Raw genomic sequence first — 21,314 nt, forward strand, 5'->3', positions numbered from 1 at the left:
AATAAACAGAAAATGTTTGGATGGATTCTCATCTCGCATTTAGGCCTTCATTAAAAACCTTAATTGTCTGGATCTATATTTCATCCTTATTTTACTACTATTATGAACTAAGGTTGTATATTTCTTGAAAGTAACATTGATGAGGCATTATAATTCTGTATATTATCATTTACCCAAAATGTGGGTACAGTATGGGGTAATGACCCTGTGTGGGGACGGTATGGGGTAGTTACCCTGTGTAGGCACGGTATGGGGTAGTTACCCTGTGTAGATACGGTATGGGGTAGTGACCCTTTGTGGGTAAGGTATGGGATAGTTACCCTGTGTAGGTACGGTATGGGGTAGTGACCCTTTGTGGGTAAGGTATGGGGTAGTTACCCTGTGTAGGTACGGTATGGGGTAGTGACCCTTTGTGGGTAGGCTATGGGGTAGTTACCCTGTGTAGGTACGGTATGGGGTAGTTACCCTCTGTGCTGAGCCAGTTGTTCTGCAGGTTGAGGGTCTCCAGATGATGCAGACTGGACAGGTGATCCACCGTCACCACCTCGATTTGGTTGTTCTGTTCCCGGGACGCCAACAGACAACAAACACATCACCACATGACAACAACGACAACAACATGACATTAGGATATGCAGGAGGAAGAGAGAGACGCACACTGGGATAGAGAGAGAGGGGAGAGAAGGAGAGATGGAGAGAGGGAGAGAGGGAGGCAGCTGTAGAGGAAGAGGGAGTGAGACAGGGAGATGCAGTATGACACACAGACACATAGACAGACACAGAACGAGGGATATGCAGAGGAGGAGAGAGGTATATAAAAAGACAGAGGGAGAGAGAGAAACACACAGAGAAGGAAAGAGGTAAAAAGAGAGACAGGTTAACACGCACGCACACACACACACACACACACACACACACACACACACACACACACACACACACACACACACACACACACACACACACACACACACACACACACACACACACACACACACACACACACACACCTACAGAGGTAGGGAGAGAGAGAGAGAAAGAGAGAGAGAGAGAGAGCGAGAGAGACCTGTAGGGAGAGCTGCCGCGTGTTCACAGGTATCTCTTCGGGGAACATGGTGAGATCAACCCCAGCGCAGTCCACCACCCCATCCCTGCAGCTGCACTCTGGCGGACAGACCACCGCTGTCTTCCCGGCGACCAGCTCCTCTTCCTCCTCCTCAAACACCTCCTCCATCTCCTCCTCTTCCTCCGGCAGAAGGGCCTGGCCCCCAACCAAGGCCCAGGCCAAGAGCAGAACGCTCAGGGCTCGCAGGAGTGAGCTTTTTGGCCCTCCCAACATGTCCTGGTGGGTTCGGATCTAACGCTATTGCGCAGTAAGCTGAGAAGAGAACATGGAAGATAAAACACTGAACATATCATTTTGTTCTATTTCTGCTCTAGATGCATCCAGACACACAACAACACATCTGTTTATTCTACAGTTCCTTCAGCTCCTTTCAGAACAGATGGGTCATAATTGAATAAACTGTTGATAGGTGCATTTTATAAGAACCGTCAAGCTTTAAAACAGTTATTCCCGATATTTAAAGTATTTTAATACAAGATGTTTACTGTTTCACTCTCTCAATAACTCAATGACAATATTCAGTCCACCCTACTTGGCTTTGCAACTATGTAAAATGAACAAGCGTCTCTGGGTTTGCTGGGTGGCGTGAACGGGAGGGGTTCTGTAAGCGTCAATGCTAAGACTCATGTAAACAAGACAATCTAATAGCATTTTCTATTTGTAGAATGCATCAGTTATAGTAATGGATTTAATTGATAGTATTATTTAAAGCGCTATCGATCACAGCCTTGGGAGAGAGGGTGATACAATATATCCAGGTTATTTTAAGCTACGGGCTCGTTGAAATGTTACCCATAGCGACTTTACTTTGAACAGTTCTTCCAGATAATCCAGAAGCTGAGAAGTGCGTACCGGTTCTTGAGTAAGTGGAGGGTCGTGGCGAATGGTTCCATCAGCAACCATCGGCACTAATTCTTACCACTCCGAATTTGTGTGTGCATGTGTTTGTTCATGTGTGTGTTTGTGTGTTTAAGCATACCATCACATTCAAGTGTCGTTCATAAGAAACTGAATAATGTGTTTCCTCTGATTAAGGGATGAAGATCCATCGGGGAAGTGAGAACAGTTCTATGATTACAGTTTTTCTCAATCGTTTAAACATGTTTTCTGAAATTATAGCTCAATTTCTCAAAACTCTTAAACCCAAACCTGAGAAGAGTTAATCATTTAGTCAAAACTACACAAATTCTTCTCAAACTGTTTTTTTTCCACCAAACAGTAAACACAGCTATCAAATGAATATCTCTTATGATCAATTCAAAACACTTCCATCAACATGCTATTTACATATGTTTTGCCTTTATGAGGCCATGTTACATATTCCAATGTATAGAATTGTTTAGAAATAGCTCTCTTTTTTAAAGTTGCAATTAGGTGGTACATATAGCATAAAAACTGTTGCCATATTGTAATACAATACTGTGAATATATCATATAAATATTGCATTGACACAATCGTATCAGAATAGGATACAATGCATATTTGTCTATCCAATGAGCTCCAATGGGCTAAACTCACCATCCCAGCTTCCCAGAGTCATACTGTACACCTATAGTTGATGCTGCAACATTGTTCTGACAATACACCAATGTTACCTATTTTGGTCAATTACAGTATAGTACTGTAATTGCACTGATAAGTAAAATGAAAAACACTACAGTTAGAAAATGTAAACATTTTCTAACTGTAGTGTTTTTCATTTTATTTATCAGACTGTCTTTCGGGGATGTATGATGAAATCAGTGCAAGTACAAGTACAAAAAGGTAACAAAGCAAATATATTTTTTTTTACTGTAATACAGTAAAATGTTTAGCTGAGCTGGCTGCATTAAAAGCGTTTCGTAGGCCAACACAACATAAAAATAAGAATATAAATGAGGTGAAACAGATCTACATGTAAATATGTATCCCACCTCCAATCCTGATCAGGCCAAAGGACCATATCTACAACACAGTAGAGCTCACAGAGTCCTCTTTAATACTCTGACACATTATTGAAGTGTTTTGCCAGTTGAGTTTGAACAGGTGAGAAGTGAGTTTGACTTATTGGTAATTAGTTGTTGTGTTTTGAAGGCCAGTGTGATCCAGGTGAACCAAGTGTGCTAAATGATGAGATTTGTGCTTAGAGTTTAGCAAAAATGTGAAAACAGTAGAATTTTGCTTAGAGTTTAGCAGTCTGGAGTCTTGTAGTTGATACATGAGCTTCAAGTTTTCAGAATTGTGTGCATAAAAACTGTTACATGGCACCAGAATTGCCCTCTCTCCACATCTCTCTTAGCATTGATGGAAATATTCCAAACAGGCACTCAGTAAGCCCTCACAGCAAAAGCAAACCTCTAAAAGCCTCTCCACCATCTAAGACATCTGTTGACCACCTCTCTCACCGAGGTCACCTATAAGCAGCCATGACAGAATCTGAGTCACTTGAACCTGGGGTAAGTTCAACAACTGAGCAGCAGACAGTCATAGGATTATTTATTATGGTGTCTCTTTTATAGATGAAAATGTATGTTTATAAGAACTGTGAATGTGTGATTGGAATGTCATATTTTACTTTGTTACTGCACTGTCATGTACATTACCTTTAACAAACACACTTACGTACATACAGCTATATACATGCTTACACTACCAAGGGACCACAATGGAAATAAGAACATGGGCTTTTTTGTGTTATCCTTTTGACCTGACGTACATTTTTATGCTTACCATGTGTCAATAAAGAATTTCAATCAATCAACCAATCAACTACGGGTCAAATGAACCAGAAGTCACTTTAACAAGGAGTCAGTGGAACTAGGGGTCAAATGCACCAGGAGTCACTTTAACCACGCGTCAGTCAAATGAACCATGAATTACTCTAACCAGGAGTCACTTCAACCGGGAGTCACTTCACCCGGTCACTCTAACCAGGAGTCACTTCACCGGGAGTCACTTCACCCGGTCACTCTAACCAGGAGTCACTTCACCTGGTCACTCTTACCGGGAGTCACTTCACCCGGTCACTCTAACCGGGAGTCACTTCACCCGGTCACTCTAACCAGGAGTCACTTCACCCGGTCACTCTAACCGGGAGTCACTTGACCCGGTCACTTCAACCGGGAGTCACTTCACCCGGTCACTCTAACCGGGAGTCACTTCACCGGGAGTCACTTCACCCGGTCACTCTAACCAGGAGTCACTTCACCCGGTCACTCTAACCGGGAGTCACTTCACCCGGTCACTCTAACCGGGAGTCACTTCACCCAGTCACTCTAACCGGGAGTCACCTCACCCGGTCACTTCACCGGGAGTCACTTCACCCGGTCACTCTAACCAGGAGTCACTTCACCCGGTCACTCTAACCGGGAGTCACTTCACCCGGTCACTCTAACCGGGAGTCACTTCACCCGGTCACTCTAACCGGGAGTCACCTCACCCGGTCACTTCACCGGGAGTCACTTCACCCGGTCACTCTAACCAGGAGTCATTTCACCGGGAGTCACTTCACCCGGTCACTCTAACCAGGAGTCACTTCACCCGGTCACTCTAACAGAAGTCACTTCACCCGGTCACTCTAACCGGGAGTCACTTCACCCGGTCACTCTAACCGGGAGTCACTTCACCCGGTCACTCTAACCGGGAGTCACTTTACCTGGAGTCACTCTAACAGAAGTCACTTCAACTTCACTTCCCTTCGGTCATTTTAGATTCCCATTGGCAGAGCAAGACGATAAACCTGCCAGGGTTAGGTGCTTCATGCACACTACGGCCATCCATGCTAAGAAGGCAGTCTCACACTGTTTTGTATTCGTGTAACAAGTTCCACCTTATAGAAATACCACAGTTGTTTTTATCAACCAGGAGTCACAGCCTTCAGGTAAACAGAAGACCATGAGGCTTCGGTTCAGAACATGTGTCTAGACTCAAATAGGCAAACACAGGTGCAGGCATGCACAAGGACATACACAATATGCAATACAAATGCAAGATAATTCTTACCGACATACACAGGAGTGTATGTATATGTTTGTGTGTGTGCGTGTGCGTGTGTGTGTGTGTGTGTGTGCATGTTTGTGCGTGTATGTGTGTGATTGCATGCAATCCTTTTTAAAAACAACAGTTGTTTCAGTGTATCCCAAGAATTTCCATTAGATGCCACACAGCAAGGCTCTGTAATAACTTACAGAGGTCTGTTCTGCAAATTTACCCATTTCTTTATGTCCCGCTGGAACCCTTACCAACCATCACACACACACACACACACACACACACACACACACACACACACACACACACACACACACACACACACACACACACACACACACACACACACACACACACACACACACAAACATCCCACTGAAATCTACCATGTCAAACACATTCTACACATAAGAATGTCACAGAGGACTTCTGGTATATTTACGCTCACTCACTATATGCTATAGAGTCACCAAGTCAAACACCAGCATCATTGTTAGAAGTATTCATATTATTGCTACAATTAGTATTATTAGCATTTTGTTGACTTACAGTAATGTTTTAGCTGAGATCCGGTATCGTGGAGGCTACTGTCCCAACGTAGACTGTCCCATTGCAGGATACAGACACCATCCAGATGTGGAAGACAGTGGGAGTGGGAGAGGGAGGTTCGGAAAGAGAAAGGAAAGCAAGAGAGAGGAGAGAGAGAGAGCATTCAAGTGAGAGAGAGAGAGAGAGAGAGAGAGAGAGAGAGAGAGAGAGAGAGAGAGAGAGAGAGAGAGAGAGAGAGAGAGAGAGAGAGAGAGAGAGAGAGAGAAAGCTTGGCCCTGAATGGAAGCCAAAGGCCTGAATTCTCAACTTTTTTTCCCTGTGTTATTTTTTTCCCCCTCGGGGTTTGGTTTTTCCACTCTGAGTATGGAACTGCAATAATTTGGTGTAGTAGTGATTGGTTTATTTATACTCAATATGGGTCCAGAACTTTCCCTCTGGAATCATCTCCTGGCTTTACCAGCTCAACCAATCGGTTCAGCCGAGTGCAGTTTGTCCTCTCGAATGCTTTGAAACCCTAGAGCTGTTGAATCACAACACTTGAATGTTGTGTTCAATGTTATTCTGATGGTCAGGGGAATTCCTTTCTTCAACTGAAACCACAGTTTGGTTCTGATTTGACCTGGCTAATGCCAAATGGCAAGAGGCCTAACGACACCAGCAAATAGTTTAGCATCAGTCTGCGCCAACTGGTTAGCTAGGAGATTTTGGGGAAAAGGCCAGACAAATATTTTAAGGAGGAAGAGGAAGAAGAGGAGAGAGGGACAGCAAAATAGGAGCAACAGGATGTGACCTAATGTCTCACACATTGCAACATTATTTTATTTGTTTTGATTTTTTATCAAAGTCTACCTCCCACCTTCAATACAGTGCTGAGTTATTACAATATGTTACTGAACTCCTGGTCTGGAGATTACCTTATTGTGCTGCAGGCCTTCCCCCCACAAACTAGAACTGAAATATAATATACATATATATATATATAAATAAATATATACATAGTGACTTGGAATAATAATAACCTAATTATTATTAATTAAATTAGTTTGTTTATAGCACAGCTTTTGAAGACCTTACTTAATGTTTTCATCTCTTTTTTATGGACAGCATCACCCCTAACCTTGTGATGGATTTGTATAGCTCTCTGCACACTGTGTTCCTTTTTTTTGTTGTGCCGCCATTTTGACGTTTAAGTTCAAAGCGACTTACAATATGTGCATTCAACCATGAAAATACAACCCATAAATCATGCAAGTACATTAAATTTATCAAATAAGCAAATTGCTTCAAGTGCTCCATTTAAGAGACATGAGATCGATTATTTGACTGTATTTTTTTGAGGGAGAAAGAGAGAGAGAGCGACACACCAACTAACAACCTCAACCATTGTGATGAGATAGAGCTTGTTAGCAGATTGGCATTTCTCTTTTATCTCTTCCAGTAACAGAACAAAATAAGATTGCAAAAACTACTGCGTGGCAGTCTGGAAGCCTGTCATCAGGGCTGGATTCCTTCTGGAAGACGATCTGAACAAGCCGACACACTGTGCCAGAGATGCGAGTCACACCATAGCACCGCTGTCGACAGCTGGAATCAGCGGGATGTTTTTAGAACGCTTTATAGCTACAGTTGGCCTCTCTAAGGGCTTCACAGTCCCACAACAGACAGGAACCCCTAACCTTTTGAAACGATCAAAAGGGGCCAGGATGACCATGAGGATTTGGGATGCGCTAAAAGTAAAGGTTCTTGAAATGTCATGAATGTTTGGGACAAGCAAGTTTTTTTTATCGAAAAGCCTTGAATTCAGTGGCTGAAGATTCATTTGAGTTTGGCCCAGAATTAGGCATGTATTGGTAGAAGAAATGTTAAAAAATATGTAGAAAATCGAAATTCACAGCAAATTTCACACATTTCAAAAGAACTTCATTAAAATTCTCCCATTTGAAATTGTATTTATTGAAACAACTTATTTAGTAGAAATCCTTAAAAGGCAAAAGAGACGGCAGAATTAATGGGGTAATCCGTATTTTCTATCAGGTTACAAAGAGTTGAAATCATCATTAAATTAATTCATATACCCCAAGAAAATCTACAGGTGTGAGAACAGGCACTTAGATTAAATTAATTCTAAAAGGATGCGGAAAAATCAACCCTACAATAACAGACACACACAATCATAGTGATGACGTTCACATGACATGATCATATCTACAAACAAGTCACAGATTCAAGCCCTAGAGAGAAATGAAAGAAATAACCTTTATAACTAATAACTTTTAGTGTATCTCACATGTTGGAAACTTCTACTTAAGTATCTGGTCATGTGTGGGAGTGGCCAGGTAGGATAAAGACTCAGGAGGACTTCGGATCCATCCCTCCACATCTCCCACATTCTTAAAGACCAGTAGGAACTCAACAAGGAGACCTGCTGGACCAGAGGAACTGTGTGTGTTGCTGTTAAGAAGAAGTAAAAGACCGCAGCCAGTGCAGTGTTGTGACGTTTCCTGGTTGTTGGATGTGCATGGTTGCTCTCCTGGTGGAGCAGACTGGAGGTGTGCTCCACCACTCTACAGCTTGGCCTGTCCCGGTTTGAGCTGCAGGGACTGGAGCTTCATGGCCAGGCCCATGTTCCCAGTGATCTTCAGCTTGCCCTGGAAGAATGCCTGCATAAAGAACAAACAGTCAGTCATTCAACTACCCCAGGGTTTCCCACACAAACACCTGTGGAGGTATTTCTTGACCAAGGGCCTGCTAATATATATTTTGTGCTGTAAAATAATTCATCTGTTTACATTTTTTTCATTAAATTAAGAAAACTGAGAAGATTGACATATCGATATATAGTTGATCTACAATCCAGTAATTATTTTTTTCAATCTACAAATGCTGACTTCTGACCCCAATATAATTACCATTAGCACACTGCTTGCTGCTAATGTACAAGCCAATGGCTAGCACGCAGTCATGCCAATGGCTAGTACGCTAACGTGCTAATATATTCTGCATCACTGGACCTCTGAAAACTTTCGGATAAACCAGCTCCGTGAGGATGGTTTACAGTTGAGAGTAGAGATCAACTCCACAGACATACAGGGCGCTCCTACTCTTAAAGGAATTTGGCAAGCATAAATATAAATACATAATTTTCCACCAAAGTGTTGGAAAATGAAATATAAGCCACAAACCTTGGAGAGCTCCCAACCCTCCCATTCTGACTTATTAAGTGAGAAACAGAATGAGTCTTTTGTTTACTGGGGCTGAGGGTCAGACTCCATAATGGGTTGTCAGCCACGGTTTGGAAGGACCATACTTCTAGAGACAATGCCAGGCTGGGAACCAAATTAATCTTGCAAGCTATTGTTTAAATTGCTCTGCAGATAAGGTCTGGCTCCCATCTCATACAGAAAGATTACTGCCCGGTAAGAAATAGACCGAACAATCACCACGGTTGATCTAATATGAGGTGAGATAATAACGATGACTGTGAAGAGGAGCACCATAGAGGTATTTTCAACCACAAGAAAGATGGCCGACACTGATGTTGAACGGACGGTTGATTCCGCTATCTAGACAGTATTAAACTGGATGAAATAGTTTCACCAAAAGAAGAACAAACGACTGTAATGGCTGAACTCAAAATTATACTGCAAGAAGCAGTGGAACCACAAACAAAAAGAAAGATGTTTTCATGACAGCGATACACTGTTCGTGAAGCGGGTGGGCAGTCTGCACAACATCGATCATTAGGCCTTACAGCAGGGTGGCCCGATTTAAACACACTGTCCCCTGATACATTGTTCATTTGCTCTGACAGCAGGCATGCCTTTGAACACATGCAATGAGTGATCACTAAAGGTTTCGGCACAATTATTTACTCAAATGAAACAAGGCCAGGAGACCACAAGATGTATGTAAACTTTTTTTCCCGTCGAACCCATTTGTTTGAACATCCAACTCTCTAACGGACACATCTGTTATATTTACGTTCAAATCCAAATCCACAAGGTCACCCTTCATACCCAAACAACATTTTGTGGTCATGAGATTAGTCACTCATAACCAAATACATTAAGCTTAAGAGAACACGTGCAAATACTTTTCAGTGAGAAAGAAAGTTTGAAAATAAATGGATTTTATTGTACCGCAGTTGTAACTGTTACACATGCCCGGTTTGAGACTCTACAAGGAGCTCTAGAGGAAAAAGCATCAGCTGACTTCAGATGCATCTGCACCAGAGACTCACGCAGGAGAATTTGACTCCAATTTATTTTTTTCTTTCTTTTTTGGGCCGGATTCCAGAATAAACTGACTCAGCAGTTCACGGTGTGGAGAAAACATGAGACAAAAAAATTCCAAACCGCTTCTAGTAGCCATATTGTACTATCTTCTTTTTTTTAATCTACTAGGAGCATGCACCTCTCACAAGGGAAGATATCTCCCACAATGGTAGATGAGATCAATTGGAAGTTATTTGGATTGAGATTGGCGGAAAGCCTATATGTGTTTTGACCACTGCAATGCTGTGCTACGTCATCAAAAAAACTTAAAAAGGTCCAGTGTGTATAATTAAGTAGCATAGAACGCAACAGACTAGGCAGAAATAGAATATAACATTCTTAAGTACGGTATATTTTGATTATTGTATAATCTCATCAAATTAAAATGTTTTGTTCCGAAAATCCTTAGTTTTAGCCCTTAATATCTACACAGGGGGTGGAGTCCATTATGTTGCAACGAAATGCCCAGTATGGACAACGGCAATAGGGAGAATGTGTTTTTAAGATTTGTAGGGAATGAGTGGGGTGTGTTATCCCCACGATGGCCAGGAACTCCATTTATCTTCACACACACACACACACCGTGGTGTCATAATGTAAGTGTCCTAGAAACTTAACCCTCTCTCGGGCGCGAACATCATTCGCTGAAAAGACAGAGCTCCACAAATCCACACACACTATCCTGTTACTCAAAGCTTAACCCCATATCGGAGAAGAATATCAACATCAACTGCTGCCACTATAACCTATAGTTATACATTTAATGACTAATTAACAAAATATAATCCCTAAATCCATCAAAAAACCTCATCACTTGACACTTGGCATTTCGATCCTGTTGTAGACATCGTTTTGGAAGTAAACCGGGTCACAACTCTAAAAGAAAAATCTTTTTTAATTGCAATTATTCTATTCTATTCTTATTCCTAGTACTAGGTTATAGGTTTGCCATTACAGTGTCCCTGTTTTATAATTTCAATATTTATTTATTTTTATATTTCGAATGTGTTCTGCCGGTCATAAATCCTCATATGAATCATGAAAAATAGAAGCCTGACCCATTTACTTTTGCTCAGAAGAAGTAAATTATATTTTACTGATACACAGATATACATCTTAAAATCAGTTAGATATACTCAATCAGGAACAGAACTCACAGACTGGGCGTTCATCTTCCCCGTCATCAGGGCCAGAAGGTCGGTATCGGACATTGCAATGGTGCAGTCTGCCTTCTTAGCTGGAGGGCAACAGAGAGACAGGGTCAACAATGTTCAAGCCCTGATGGTTCTTGCCAAAGAAACAGCAAAGCCATATAACTGGGTCAAGCTTAGAGAAAAAGGCTGACAACACTGTCATCACCTGTCTTGTACTGCATAAAATGTCAAAAACATGCAGGCTTGAGTACAGTTTCCTCTAGGGCTGGGCAATAATCATTGGTAATTTCACATGGTATCGATACAGTGCATCTGACATTTCTTTCAAGTTTATGGAAGTTTAGAGAATGGTACTGGACTAAAACTTTGTTTCCCACCCACGTTTCAGACCTCTTATTTTATCATTTCAAGGGCATATCTTCTCATCATAATTCATTTATACTGTTAATCTGGGTATCATGATGAGTCACAAAAATAAATGTCATGCACAATACCATTTAAAGAAAATAAACAATATAATTTAATTATTGCACATTATAAAAGTAATGCCAAGGAAGCAGTAATAGCTATTGGCTATGGTGTTGATCAGAAATATACCTGGATCAATCCCCCAGTTTCCCCAGACTGATTATCCCTGAGGAAGACCCCTAACCCCCTACCTGTTTATAAATGACATGTATGTGTATATTCACTGTTTAGCCCATACCTGTTACCACTATATGCCAACATAGAATAAGTAGAATCTGATACCAAAGAAAGGTATTGTCAGAACTAAATCGCGTGTTGCTAATTAATTCAAATGGAACTTGGGAGTGCAAGTGTTCGACTCCCACACAAAAAGTTAGATTCAAGTCCAGACGAATGTGAATATTCTCTGGCAGACGCTTTAGACTACAGCATCTGCTTAAATTACTAACGAGTATTCAGAAGGGATTTGGACACATGTCCTGGGGTGGATTCCATCTCTCTTACCCGTGTCGTTGTGGACACAGCCGGTTCCGTTCTTCACATCCACGTACCAGGTCCCCTCCTTCCCATCAGGCCCATCTTTTACTTTAAAGGCAAACACACCTCCGATCTTTTTGACAAAACTTGCTCCTTCCTGTCCGGTCAACAGAGGGGGGAGAGGAGACGAACAAAATTAACGAATTGCCTATAACCTTGTTTACACTAAACTGAAACTTTGATAGACGTATAATGATTATACAAGAGTGTCTTCGACTTTGCATTATCAAAAGTAGATTCATATTTTTATAATTGATTTGATACAAATATTTACCCAGATCAATGTTTTAACCAAACACTGATTTGTAAATCCATTGATTTCGGTTGGAAGACTCATTGCTCGTTGACAGAAACGGAGAGGGCTGGTTGTAGTCTTTTTGCTCGGTTCTCCGTCTCAACAGTAGGGCTAGAACGGAGCAAAAAGACTACAACCAGCCCCCCCTTTCTTTTTCCGGTCAACGAGCATGAGTCTTTCAACAGAAATCGGTGAGTTGCACATTTCTGAAAACAAACGTTTAGGGTTGTTTTTAAGGACCGGTTTGTGTATGCCCGTAGCCAACCATTGTGAAGCAGGCAGGGGTGATTCGAAATGAGCCAAGAAAGGATCAATAGTCAATATGTCGGTGTCAACCACTCTATTTTATCCTAGACAAACCAAAATGGTGGCTCAATGTTCAAAATACCGGAATTGTCCTTTAATGACAAAACTCGATTTAATCCTGTTTTTGAGTAAATCTCTGCAATACTAATGTGTTGAGATTTATCTGCTGCCTCTGTTGAGATTTAAGACTGAATGCAATCCTCCAAGGCATGAATGCCTTCAGGATACAAACCAATACATTACCCCATAAAATATATAATTCATGCCAGTACATCTAAACATCATCTAAACATTCTTCATCCAAGCCAAAACCTTGGCAACTGTTATCGAAACAGCAGAATATTTATAACAACATGCTTGGCTGCCATTGTCAACACAATCTGAAGGGCAATGTTAAGATGTCTGTTCTCCACAAGAGAAATTCTTATTATATCATTGTTATAATTTATATCAGCACTGCAACTTAGAGATATCCTATTCAAGAAAGACCAACCTAAACATTTAATTTGTTTAGCATTATAAAACAAAGTCCCTAAGATTCTTATCTATGCCAGACAAGGCTTTTAAGTATCGTGTGATGAGAACAATAAAAATTCAACATTTCAGTAAAGTCTGACTCATGTTGCAATTTGCACAGCTCAATCAATCTTGCACTACTGCTGTGTTTAAAATGTACCACTCTTTAGAAATAACCCTTAAGTTATCCTATCATATATACTACTTAAACTCAACCATGATGATGCAGATCATCAATCTCTAACCTAAAACTTAAACATTGCAAACTAACCCTAAACTTAAACCACCGTTATTACAATATCCCCAAACCATGGGAATTGAGCCTTTTAGTTTCAACCACCGTCTTTGAGCCGAGGTAACCAAAGGCAGGCCAGGGGGGGGGTGTCTTTGGTGGAACCTATCAGTATGAACTCTGCACAACATCACCTCCTCCAGCTTCTTGTTGATCTCCTGGAACACCGCGTGCGACTTGAAGCCCTCCAGTCCTTCGCTGGCACTGGTGAACACGGCGTGGATATGCCGTCTGTTACAGAGACAAGCCCAACAACACAAGGTCCAAAGACATTGGTACAGGGGGGGGGGGCAAAGGTACAGAGTCAGACACGTGTAGCAGGGTGACAATGTCAATGATTTCCCAAGAAAAAAAAATGGGCCTTTAGTTTGAACAACCAAATGTTGGCTATTTTCATCTGTTGACAGACCAATACCCAAGTCAGTACTTGCAATGCTTGCAAAAATTGTACCATTATTATATTTAGCATTATCGGTATCTATGGGTGCCAGTGACCTGTAATGTCAATGCCCGGCGCTTGTGACAGTGGACGTCTCCACTGATTATAACACATTCTACAAACAATTAAATGCACAAGAGAATGACAGTTTCAATTGTCCCGCGTCGTATGCATTTTACATACAGTCTGATGAACTTTAGCTTTACAGGCACTTTATATGCCTACTTGTATACATATATATATATTATGTGTATCCTGAATTTAAACTGGGCCTGGGTGAAGAACCCGATGACGTCCCTCGTAATAACCAAGGACAAGTCGATTAGGCGATCAGAAATGTGATTACATATTTTGAACCAAAACTCACCTAGGGCTGCGTACTTCTGGCATTTTCAATGAACTTCAAACAGTCTGTAAGAATCAAATGAAGGAGCAGTCCGCACAGTAGTCGCGGCTATGGTGTGTCAGACTTCCTTGTTTTATAACCAATCGACACCAGAGCGCCACTGATCTCCAGACTAAACGTATCAATTGCAGATGCACTGATCTGATGTATTGACTTCAGATAAAGTATTATATATTTTGTTCTTGTAATATTTTTACCGTTTCATTATGTTTAAAGAGAATTAAAGCAATTCATGATATTCATGTATTCAATATCTGTCTCTTAGTTTTTATTGTCAAGATCTGTTTCGTTGAAGAAATATATAGGCCTATTTGAATTCAGTTGTCTTATTTTGTAATATGTTGATTTCATTTTATTAACGTTTGAAAGAAAATCGTATTTTTCCCTTTCCTGCACGTCATTGAACGCTATATAGCCTAACGGCTCACATTACTATATCTTTTTTGTATTAGGCCTAGATATAAAAGCCAATATTCACAACATAATTTAACCGCAAACAAGACACAAGCCTATAATTAATTCGGACACACAATCAGGTGCAAATTGTTGCAGTAGCCTATTAATTATTAAAGTTTTCCCCCGACTCTGTTGGTTTATTATTGGACGCTAAAACACATACAAAAACGCACCAAATGCAAACAATGCCATGTAGCAGCATTGTTGTTCTCAGTGGAGGCGAACAATGGCCAATCACTCGCTTTTAATGGAGATGCTGACCTGTCATCTGTTTACGGTGGATGAGTTGAATGCATGGGGAGGAAGCTGTTTCCAAACGCGCCTGGTTTGCCTACTTACTTTTCTCCCCGCTCCCTGAATGGCAGCAGGACAATGAGACATATGCTTGGGATGTGTTGCTGTCATGAATGCATGATTAAAAAAAAAGTGGCAAAGATGGAGGTGATGGTGGTGATGAATGTGATGGTGTTTGTGGTAACGTTAGTCCTGATGGCCTTGTAGTAGTGGTGATGGAGGTGATGATAGGGTCGGTGGATGTGCTTGAAGTGATGTATATAAATTGCTTGTCACTAATTAGGACCACAACACCGCCCTCTCCTGGCAAGCTGTTTTAATTGTTACCTTTCATTCTGACATCGCTAACATACAATATTGTATTCATTGTAGATGCCTATTATTTATAATCTATTTGAGTACCTTCACAGATGAATAGGCCTGCTATTATATTGAATCAAATTGCTCCATGTAAAAAACATAAATCCATCATTCAACCGTGACCTCGCCAGTCAGTGGCTTTTCTCTCGATTTAATGAGGATTTAGAGCCAAAACAGCAGGATCAGCTTTTTGCGCACGCAGGTCGTGACAACTAAAGTAAGGGATATCGCGAAGCGTGACAACAACCAAACAGAATATAATTTTAGTGGATTAACAAATTAAAAAATAATCCATACAAACATTGCTGCTTCTACTACTACTACTACTATACCAACTAGGCCTACTAATGATAAAACAAATAACAATAATATTGTTTTTTATATTTTATTATTTATTGATACATGTGATTTGCTGGTTTTAATATCTAAGGGCTATTTAAAACAGTAACTACGCGGAGGGAGGCGATGCGAGGCAATCGATAGATCACAGTTCCTGCTAGAAGGCGTACCATACGGTCACGTGTTCATTCATGACCGTCAACTTCCTGTTTTGGATTTCATTCTTAGTTGCATTGAAGTTCACGTAAAATTGACCGCGTGTACACCACTTGTCTGTATATTTGCAAGACACACATTTTTCAATGAGTGTATGACCTCATAGGTAAGTGTCTTCCCCTGTCAATTAACTGGAAGACCGTATTTGCTCACGTTAACATCGGTTTCATATTCAGACGATAGACATAAGGCAGCCAGCTGTCAGGTAGCCAGCAGTGCTACTGTCATCTACAGTGACATAGCCGCGTACCTTGCTGAACGAAGATACAAACGTGCTTATCAGACAAAGCCATGGCGAACCTGCTTTCCCTGCAGTTCAGTGCCTCTCTCAGACACACGGGCAGGCTAGTGTCTCCTAGAGCCGCGTCCTTGACTCAGAGACGCTTCAAACAGGACTCTTCTGCAGAGTACCTTCACAAAAGCATTGTACCCTCAATGCATTACCAAAAGAGTCTGCCTAGGTAAGTATCTCTTTTAAAGCCCATTTTAAATAACGTTTTTCTCACAGAAAGTTCTCTATTCTGTAGAGAAGGGGACCCGGATAGACTGACTGATTGAATGTAGGTGAAAGTGCACAGCTTATTGGACGTGATGTAAACACAAGATGGCGGTGCTACACCCAATGAGAACAGTTGCACTTTTGGGATGTACTTGACTCCATATCATGTTTTTTTTTTAGACTACCTGTTCCCAAACTAGAAGATACCATCAGAAGATATTTAGCGGCTCAGAAACCACTGTTGGACGATGACCAATTCAGGTGAATGCACTGGAATATATTTGATTCAAGAAATAATAATGTAACTTAACCTAAAATTATTTATTCATATGGTTTCTATGTGATCCCAGGACCACTGAGAACTTGGCCAAGGATTTTCAGAGTACGACAGGGAAGACCTTGCATGAAGAACTGGTGGCCCAGGACAAGAGCAACAAGCACACCAGCTACATCTCAGGTGAGAGGCAATGCAGGGGATCCTCAATGGGAGTCAGATTCTCTGTTGACTATACGGATGTACATGAATGTATCCCTATGTTTCCACAGTTTTATCTAACCACAATAGTTTTGCGGTTAGCTTAACGCTACTGGGTTCAATCCAATTACTTTGTTCCCTGAGCAAAGATACCTTTAGATCGCATGCTACATAATGAAATGTATGCATGCAAATGCATTTTATGTCACTTTAGATTAAAGCCTGCTAAATTATGACATAGTACAAGTCCTTTAGTAAAGTGACACATTTCAATAATAAGCCGGTAGGGGCATCTTTCCCGAGGGATGCCTATGTTTAGACAGCGGACATTGGGGAATGATCCAAGAACCTTGTAGCTTAGGGGCATAAATCCTTATCCCTACCCTGCCTCATCCACTTCCATCCTATCCTCCAGCGCCATGGTTCGACATGTACCTCTCGGCCCGGGAGTCTGTGGTGCTGAACTTTAACCCCTTCATGTCCTTCAACCCGGACCCCCGGACCGAGTACAACGACCAGCTGGTCCGCGCCACCAACGTGGTGTGCTCGGCCGTGCGCTTCATGAAGACCCTGCGGGCGGGGGTCCTGGCCCCCGAGGTCTTCCACCTCAACCCGTCCAAGAGCGACACGGACGGCTTCAAGAGGCTGATCCGCTGGGTGCCTTCCTCACTGTCCTGGTACGGAGCCTACATGGTGAACGCCTATCCCCTGGACATGTCCCAGTACTTCCGCCTCTTCAACTCCACCCGCGTGCCTAAGCAGGGCCGGGACGAGCTATTCACAGACGCAAAGGGGCGGCATCTGCTGGTGATGCGGAAGGGCAACATGTACTCGTTCGACGTGGTCGACCCCGACGGCAACATGGTGAGGCCTGCCGAGATCCAGTCCCACCTGAACTACATCCTGGCGGACGAGAGCCCGGCCGCAGCCCACCCTCTTGGGGTGCTGACCAGCGAGAACCGGGACGTGTGGGCAGGGCTGAGGGAGAAGCTAGTCGCCGCGGGCAATGGCGAGACACTGCAGGAGGTGGACAGCGCGCTGTTCTGCCTGTGCCTCGACGACGAGGACATGCGCGACCACATCCACACCTCCCACAACATGTTGCACGGCGACGGCTGCAACCGCTGGTACGACAAGTCCTTCTCAGTGGTGCTGGCCCGGGACGGCCAGACCGCCATTAACTTCGAGCACTCGTGGGGCGACGGCGTGGCCGTGCTGCGCTTCCAGAACGAGATCTTCAAGGACACCACGGAGCAGCCGCTGGTACACCCGGGCTCCGCCCCCACCGGCGCGGACTCGGCGGCCGCGGTGCGCAGGCTCCGTTTCCACCTCGATGACGCGCTGCGCGCCGGCATCGACGCCGCCAAGGAGAACTTTGACGCGGCCGTGTCCGAGCTCACCATCGACGCCTTGGAGTTCAAAAAGGGCGGGAAAGAGCAGCTGAAGAAGCAGAAGCTGAGCCCCGATGCGGTGGCCCAGCTGGCGTTTCAGATGGGCTTCCTGCGGCAGTACGGCCACACGGTGGCCACGTACGAGTCCTGCAGCACGGCCGCCTTCAAGCACGGACGCACCGAGACCATCCGCCCGGCCACGGTACACACCAAGCGCTGCGCCGAGGCCTTCGTCCAGCGGCCGGGGGAGCACAGCGTGGATCAGCTGGTAGAGATGCTGAAGGAGTGCTCCAAATACCACGGGCAGCTCACCAGGGAGGCCGCCATGGGTGAGTTATATTATACATCTCAAAACAGAGGGGGATGCATAGAATCACTATAAAATACAACCCATAGTAAAACTGTTGAAATATCCTTTTTCAAAAATATCGTTTTTTGTTGATACCACTTAAACAATTTTTTTTTACTTAGGGATAAAGGTGAAACTAATTAAAGATTTAATCAAATCATTTTGTAATTTTAGGTATGGAGGTTTGATATCTTCTTCACTCTAGTCTTCTAGTCAAGTTTACAGTTCCTTCCCCTTCTCCAGGTCAGGGTTTCGACCGCCACCTCTTCGCTATGCGCTATCTGGCCAACACTAAAGGGCAGGCCCTCCACGACTTATACAAGGACCCGGCGTACGCGGCCATCAACCACAACGTCCTGTCCACCAGCACCCTCACCAGCCCGGCCGTCAGCCTGGGCGGCTTCGCGCCGGTCGTCCCAGACGGCTTCGGCGTAGGCTATGGTGTCCACGACGACTGGATCGGCTGCAACGTCTCCAGCTACCCATCCCGCGACGTCCACGAGTTCCTGCGGTGTGTCGACAAGTCTCTAGAGGACATCTTCACTGTGTTGGAGGGGAAGCCCATCAACTAAAATGGCTGCTTTAGCATCAGCTTCTTGATGATTTTGAATAATGGGACAAACGATGCAGTGATTGTGAAAAATGGTAGGGTTAGTATGAGATTCAATGTTTTGGGTCTGCTATGGTCATATTTATTTAGATATACTTTAAGTTACTGTAAAATGAATTGACTAAATTTAGAACTTAATATCATATTTATAAGTGGCTTACTGTAAATGTATTGACTTTAGCTTCTGACAAAGTCATGCATTGAAATACTAGAAACCATAAAAGCCTTAGTGAAACGTAAATATTGTTGACATTGACCATACTGGATGACTAGTTTGACATGATATGGCTAGGGTATCGAGCCTTAGTCAGGGAAAGAAACGCGAGTTACCGCCATTCAGATTCTTTGCTACATTTCCATATAAAGCTCTCCATGTCACAGGTACATACTTCCTTAAAAGCCTTGTCCTTTTCTGAAATGGGCAGAAATAAAATAATTATATTTTGTAAAAGTTTGTTTATTTACCAAATGCATTTGACAACAAAGGACATTTCTATAAACCAGAACAACAACAGTTGTTCAAAAGATCGTTCAGAGAAATCAAAATAAAAGGCTTCATCAACAAAAAAAAAAAGTACAAAAGCTGTACGTACAACAGGATCAACATTAAAGAAATTCGAAAGTAAATGGGAATCATTTTAGATGGGCTTGATTTTGAAGTGTAGGCCGATTAGACTGAAGACGAGACATTTCAGGTCCTGGACCAGGTAGTAGAAGACACGGAGACCCTCTGGATCTCTGCACAAGATAGGAAGATGGAGGTTTCAGAAACGTTGGTCATCGACCAGGCACTACGACACCAAATTAGAAGACTACAAGCAGGCCTGTGAACGGGGTTCTTCAAATCTGCTTTTTCATCACGATTTTTTTGTACATCTATATACGTTTTCCTAGGCAGATTAACCATTTGATTGGAAGTTGTACTTACTTAGACTGGTTTACGTCAATCAAGGAGCCGATTTTCGATGTTGTGAAAGAAATGTGTTCATCTCCAATGACTATCTCCAACTCCTGTGGAAATGGAGAAAGAGTTGAAATTCACTTAACAGCGATCTGCCGACGTTGTGTTATTGTTGGACCATCAATCAATATAAATAACTCATTATGGAGCTAAAATTGTGATTTTATGATGATTTCCCACAGGTACTAAGATTTGAGTATCGAACCTGTCTTCCGACTCTATCAGGTGGTGGCCAAAGCGCGTCGTCTTCCTTGGTTATTTCACTGTCGTCGATGATCCTCTTGAGTTCCTCCATCACACTCTTGTGTACATAGGCCTAAAACAGTCAACAGGGAATGAGGTTCAGTGGAATTGCTTTAAGAAACACGGATCTTTGCGGATGTAAATGCATCGTTTTACAGGCCACACAAACATGAGAAAGAAATATCCACACAACAAATCACAACAGTAAATTAAAATAAAATCAATACCTCTTTTCGGATCATGACGTCGTTCTTGTAGTTGCTGTTGTTTGCATATCTCAGTTTTCCTGTAGTACAAAATTCGGCGTTAAAACTTGTTTGCGACAATATGACCGGCTCATTCAAACAGCAAACACAACTACTAGTTAGGGGAAACAATAAGTATACCGACCATATGAGACATGCAAAACGATATTTGATTCGAGAAGCAATCAAATGCATTTGTCTTGAGTTCCGAGCAGGACATATTTAGCATTTTTAAACAAAGCTGGAACAGAAATGTGACATTGGCGCGGTAGCCATTGGGTTCCAATGCGGCCTACAGTAACACACCGGAGCCTCACAACTCACCGTCAGGACGGAACTCAAACTCTAAGAATTCGTGTCCGAATTTCCCCTTGTGCCCGACATAATATCTCAAATAGAAGTCACTCGTGGACATCCTTAGTCTTCAGTATTTCAGTATTTTGTAAACGTTCCGATTGAAAGAAACACAAGGGGCTAGCACAATCCTACTTCGCCACCGCGCTGCACTTCCTGCGCATGCGTAAAGTGGAGTGGCCGAGTCCGT

At 42.6% G+C, this 21,314-nt stretch overlaps 4 protein-coding genes across 4 annotated transcripts in view; 1 reads left to right on the plus strand and 3 right to left on the minus strand.

Moving 5' to 3' along the window:
• podn (podocan) overlaps window positions 1-5,740 on the minus strand; it is a 15,018-nt gene extending 9,278 nt beyond the window's left edge. Inside the window, exons 1-3 of the mRNA XM_056603986.1 lie at window positions 5,646-5,740; window positions 1,067-1,378; window positions 466-559 (exon numbers count right to left, since the gene is read on the minus strand). Of these exons, the coding sequence (XP_056459961.1) occupies window positions 466-559; window positions 1,067-1,339 (367 nt within the window). The 5' untranslated portion in view covers window positions 1,340-1,378; window positions 5,646-5,740. The remainder of the gene's footprint in view (window positions 1-465; window positions 560-1,066; window positions 1,379-5,645) is intronic.
• A 1,802-nt stretch (window positions 5,741-7,542) lies between these two features.
• On the minus strand, window positions 7,543-14,423 carry scp2b (sterol carrier protein 2b). Its single transcript, XM_056604276.1, has 5 exons — window positions 14,294-14,423; window positions 13,622-13,718; window positions 12,046-12,175; window positions 11,077-11,156; window positions 7,543-8,305 (listed from the first exon to the last, which is right to left on the minus strand). Exons 1-5 carry the CDS (start codon window positions 14,314-14,316, stop codon window positions 8,210-8,212), a joined length of 426 nt encoding a protein of 141 aa, XP_056460251.1. The 5' UTR covers window positions 14,317-14,423; the 3' UTR covers window positions 7,543-8,209.
• A 1,526-nt stretch (window positions 14,424-15,949) lies between these two features.
• cpt2 (carnitine palmitoyltransferase 2) lies at window positions 15,950-20,623 on the plus strand. Its single transcript, XM_056603668.1, has 5 exons — window positions 15,950-16,458; window positions 16,677-16,757; window positions 16,847-16,953; window positions 17,387-18,691; window positions 18,955-20,623. Exons 1-5 carry the CDS (start codon window positions 16,289-16,291, stop codon window positions 19,281-19,283), a joined length of 1,992 nt encoding a protein of 663 aa, XP_056459643.1. The 5' UTR covers window positions 15,950-16,288; the 3' UTR covers window positions 19,284-20,623.
• On the minus strand, window positions 19,766-21,312 carry magoh (mago homolog, exon junction complex subunit). The gene is made up of 5 exons (XM_056603672.1): window positions 21,095-21,312; window positions 20,753-20,811; window positions 20,488-20,598; window positions 20,250-20,332; window positions 19,766-20,059 (listed from the first exon to the last, which is right to left on the minus strand). The coding sequence occupies exons 1-5, from the start codon at window positions 21,183-21,185 to the stop codon at window positions 19,960-19,962; spliced, it is 444 nt and encodes a 147-aa protein (XP_056459647.1). The 5' UTR covers window positions 21,186-21,312; the 3' UTR covers window positions 19,766-19,959.
• Between the last annotated feature and the right edge of the window lie 2 nt (window positions 21,313-21,314).

This window comes from Gadus chalcogrammus, chromosome 12 (assembly GCF_026213295.1).
Source record: "Gadus chalcogrammus isolate NIFS_2021 chromosome 12, NIFS_Gcha_1.0, whole genome shotgun sequence".
NCBI lineage: Eukaryota > Metazoa > Chordata > Actinopteri > Gadiformes > Gadidae > Gadus > Gadus chalcogrammus.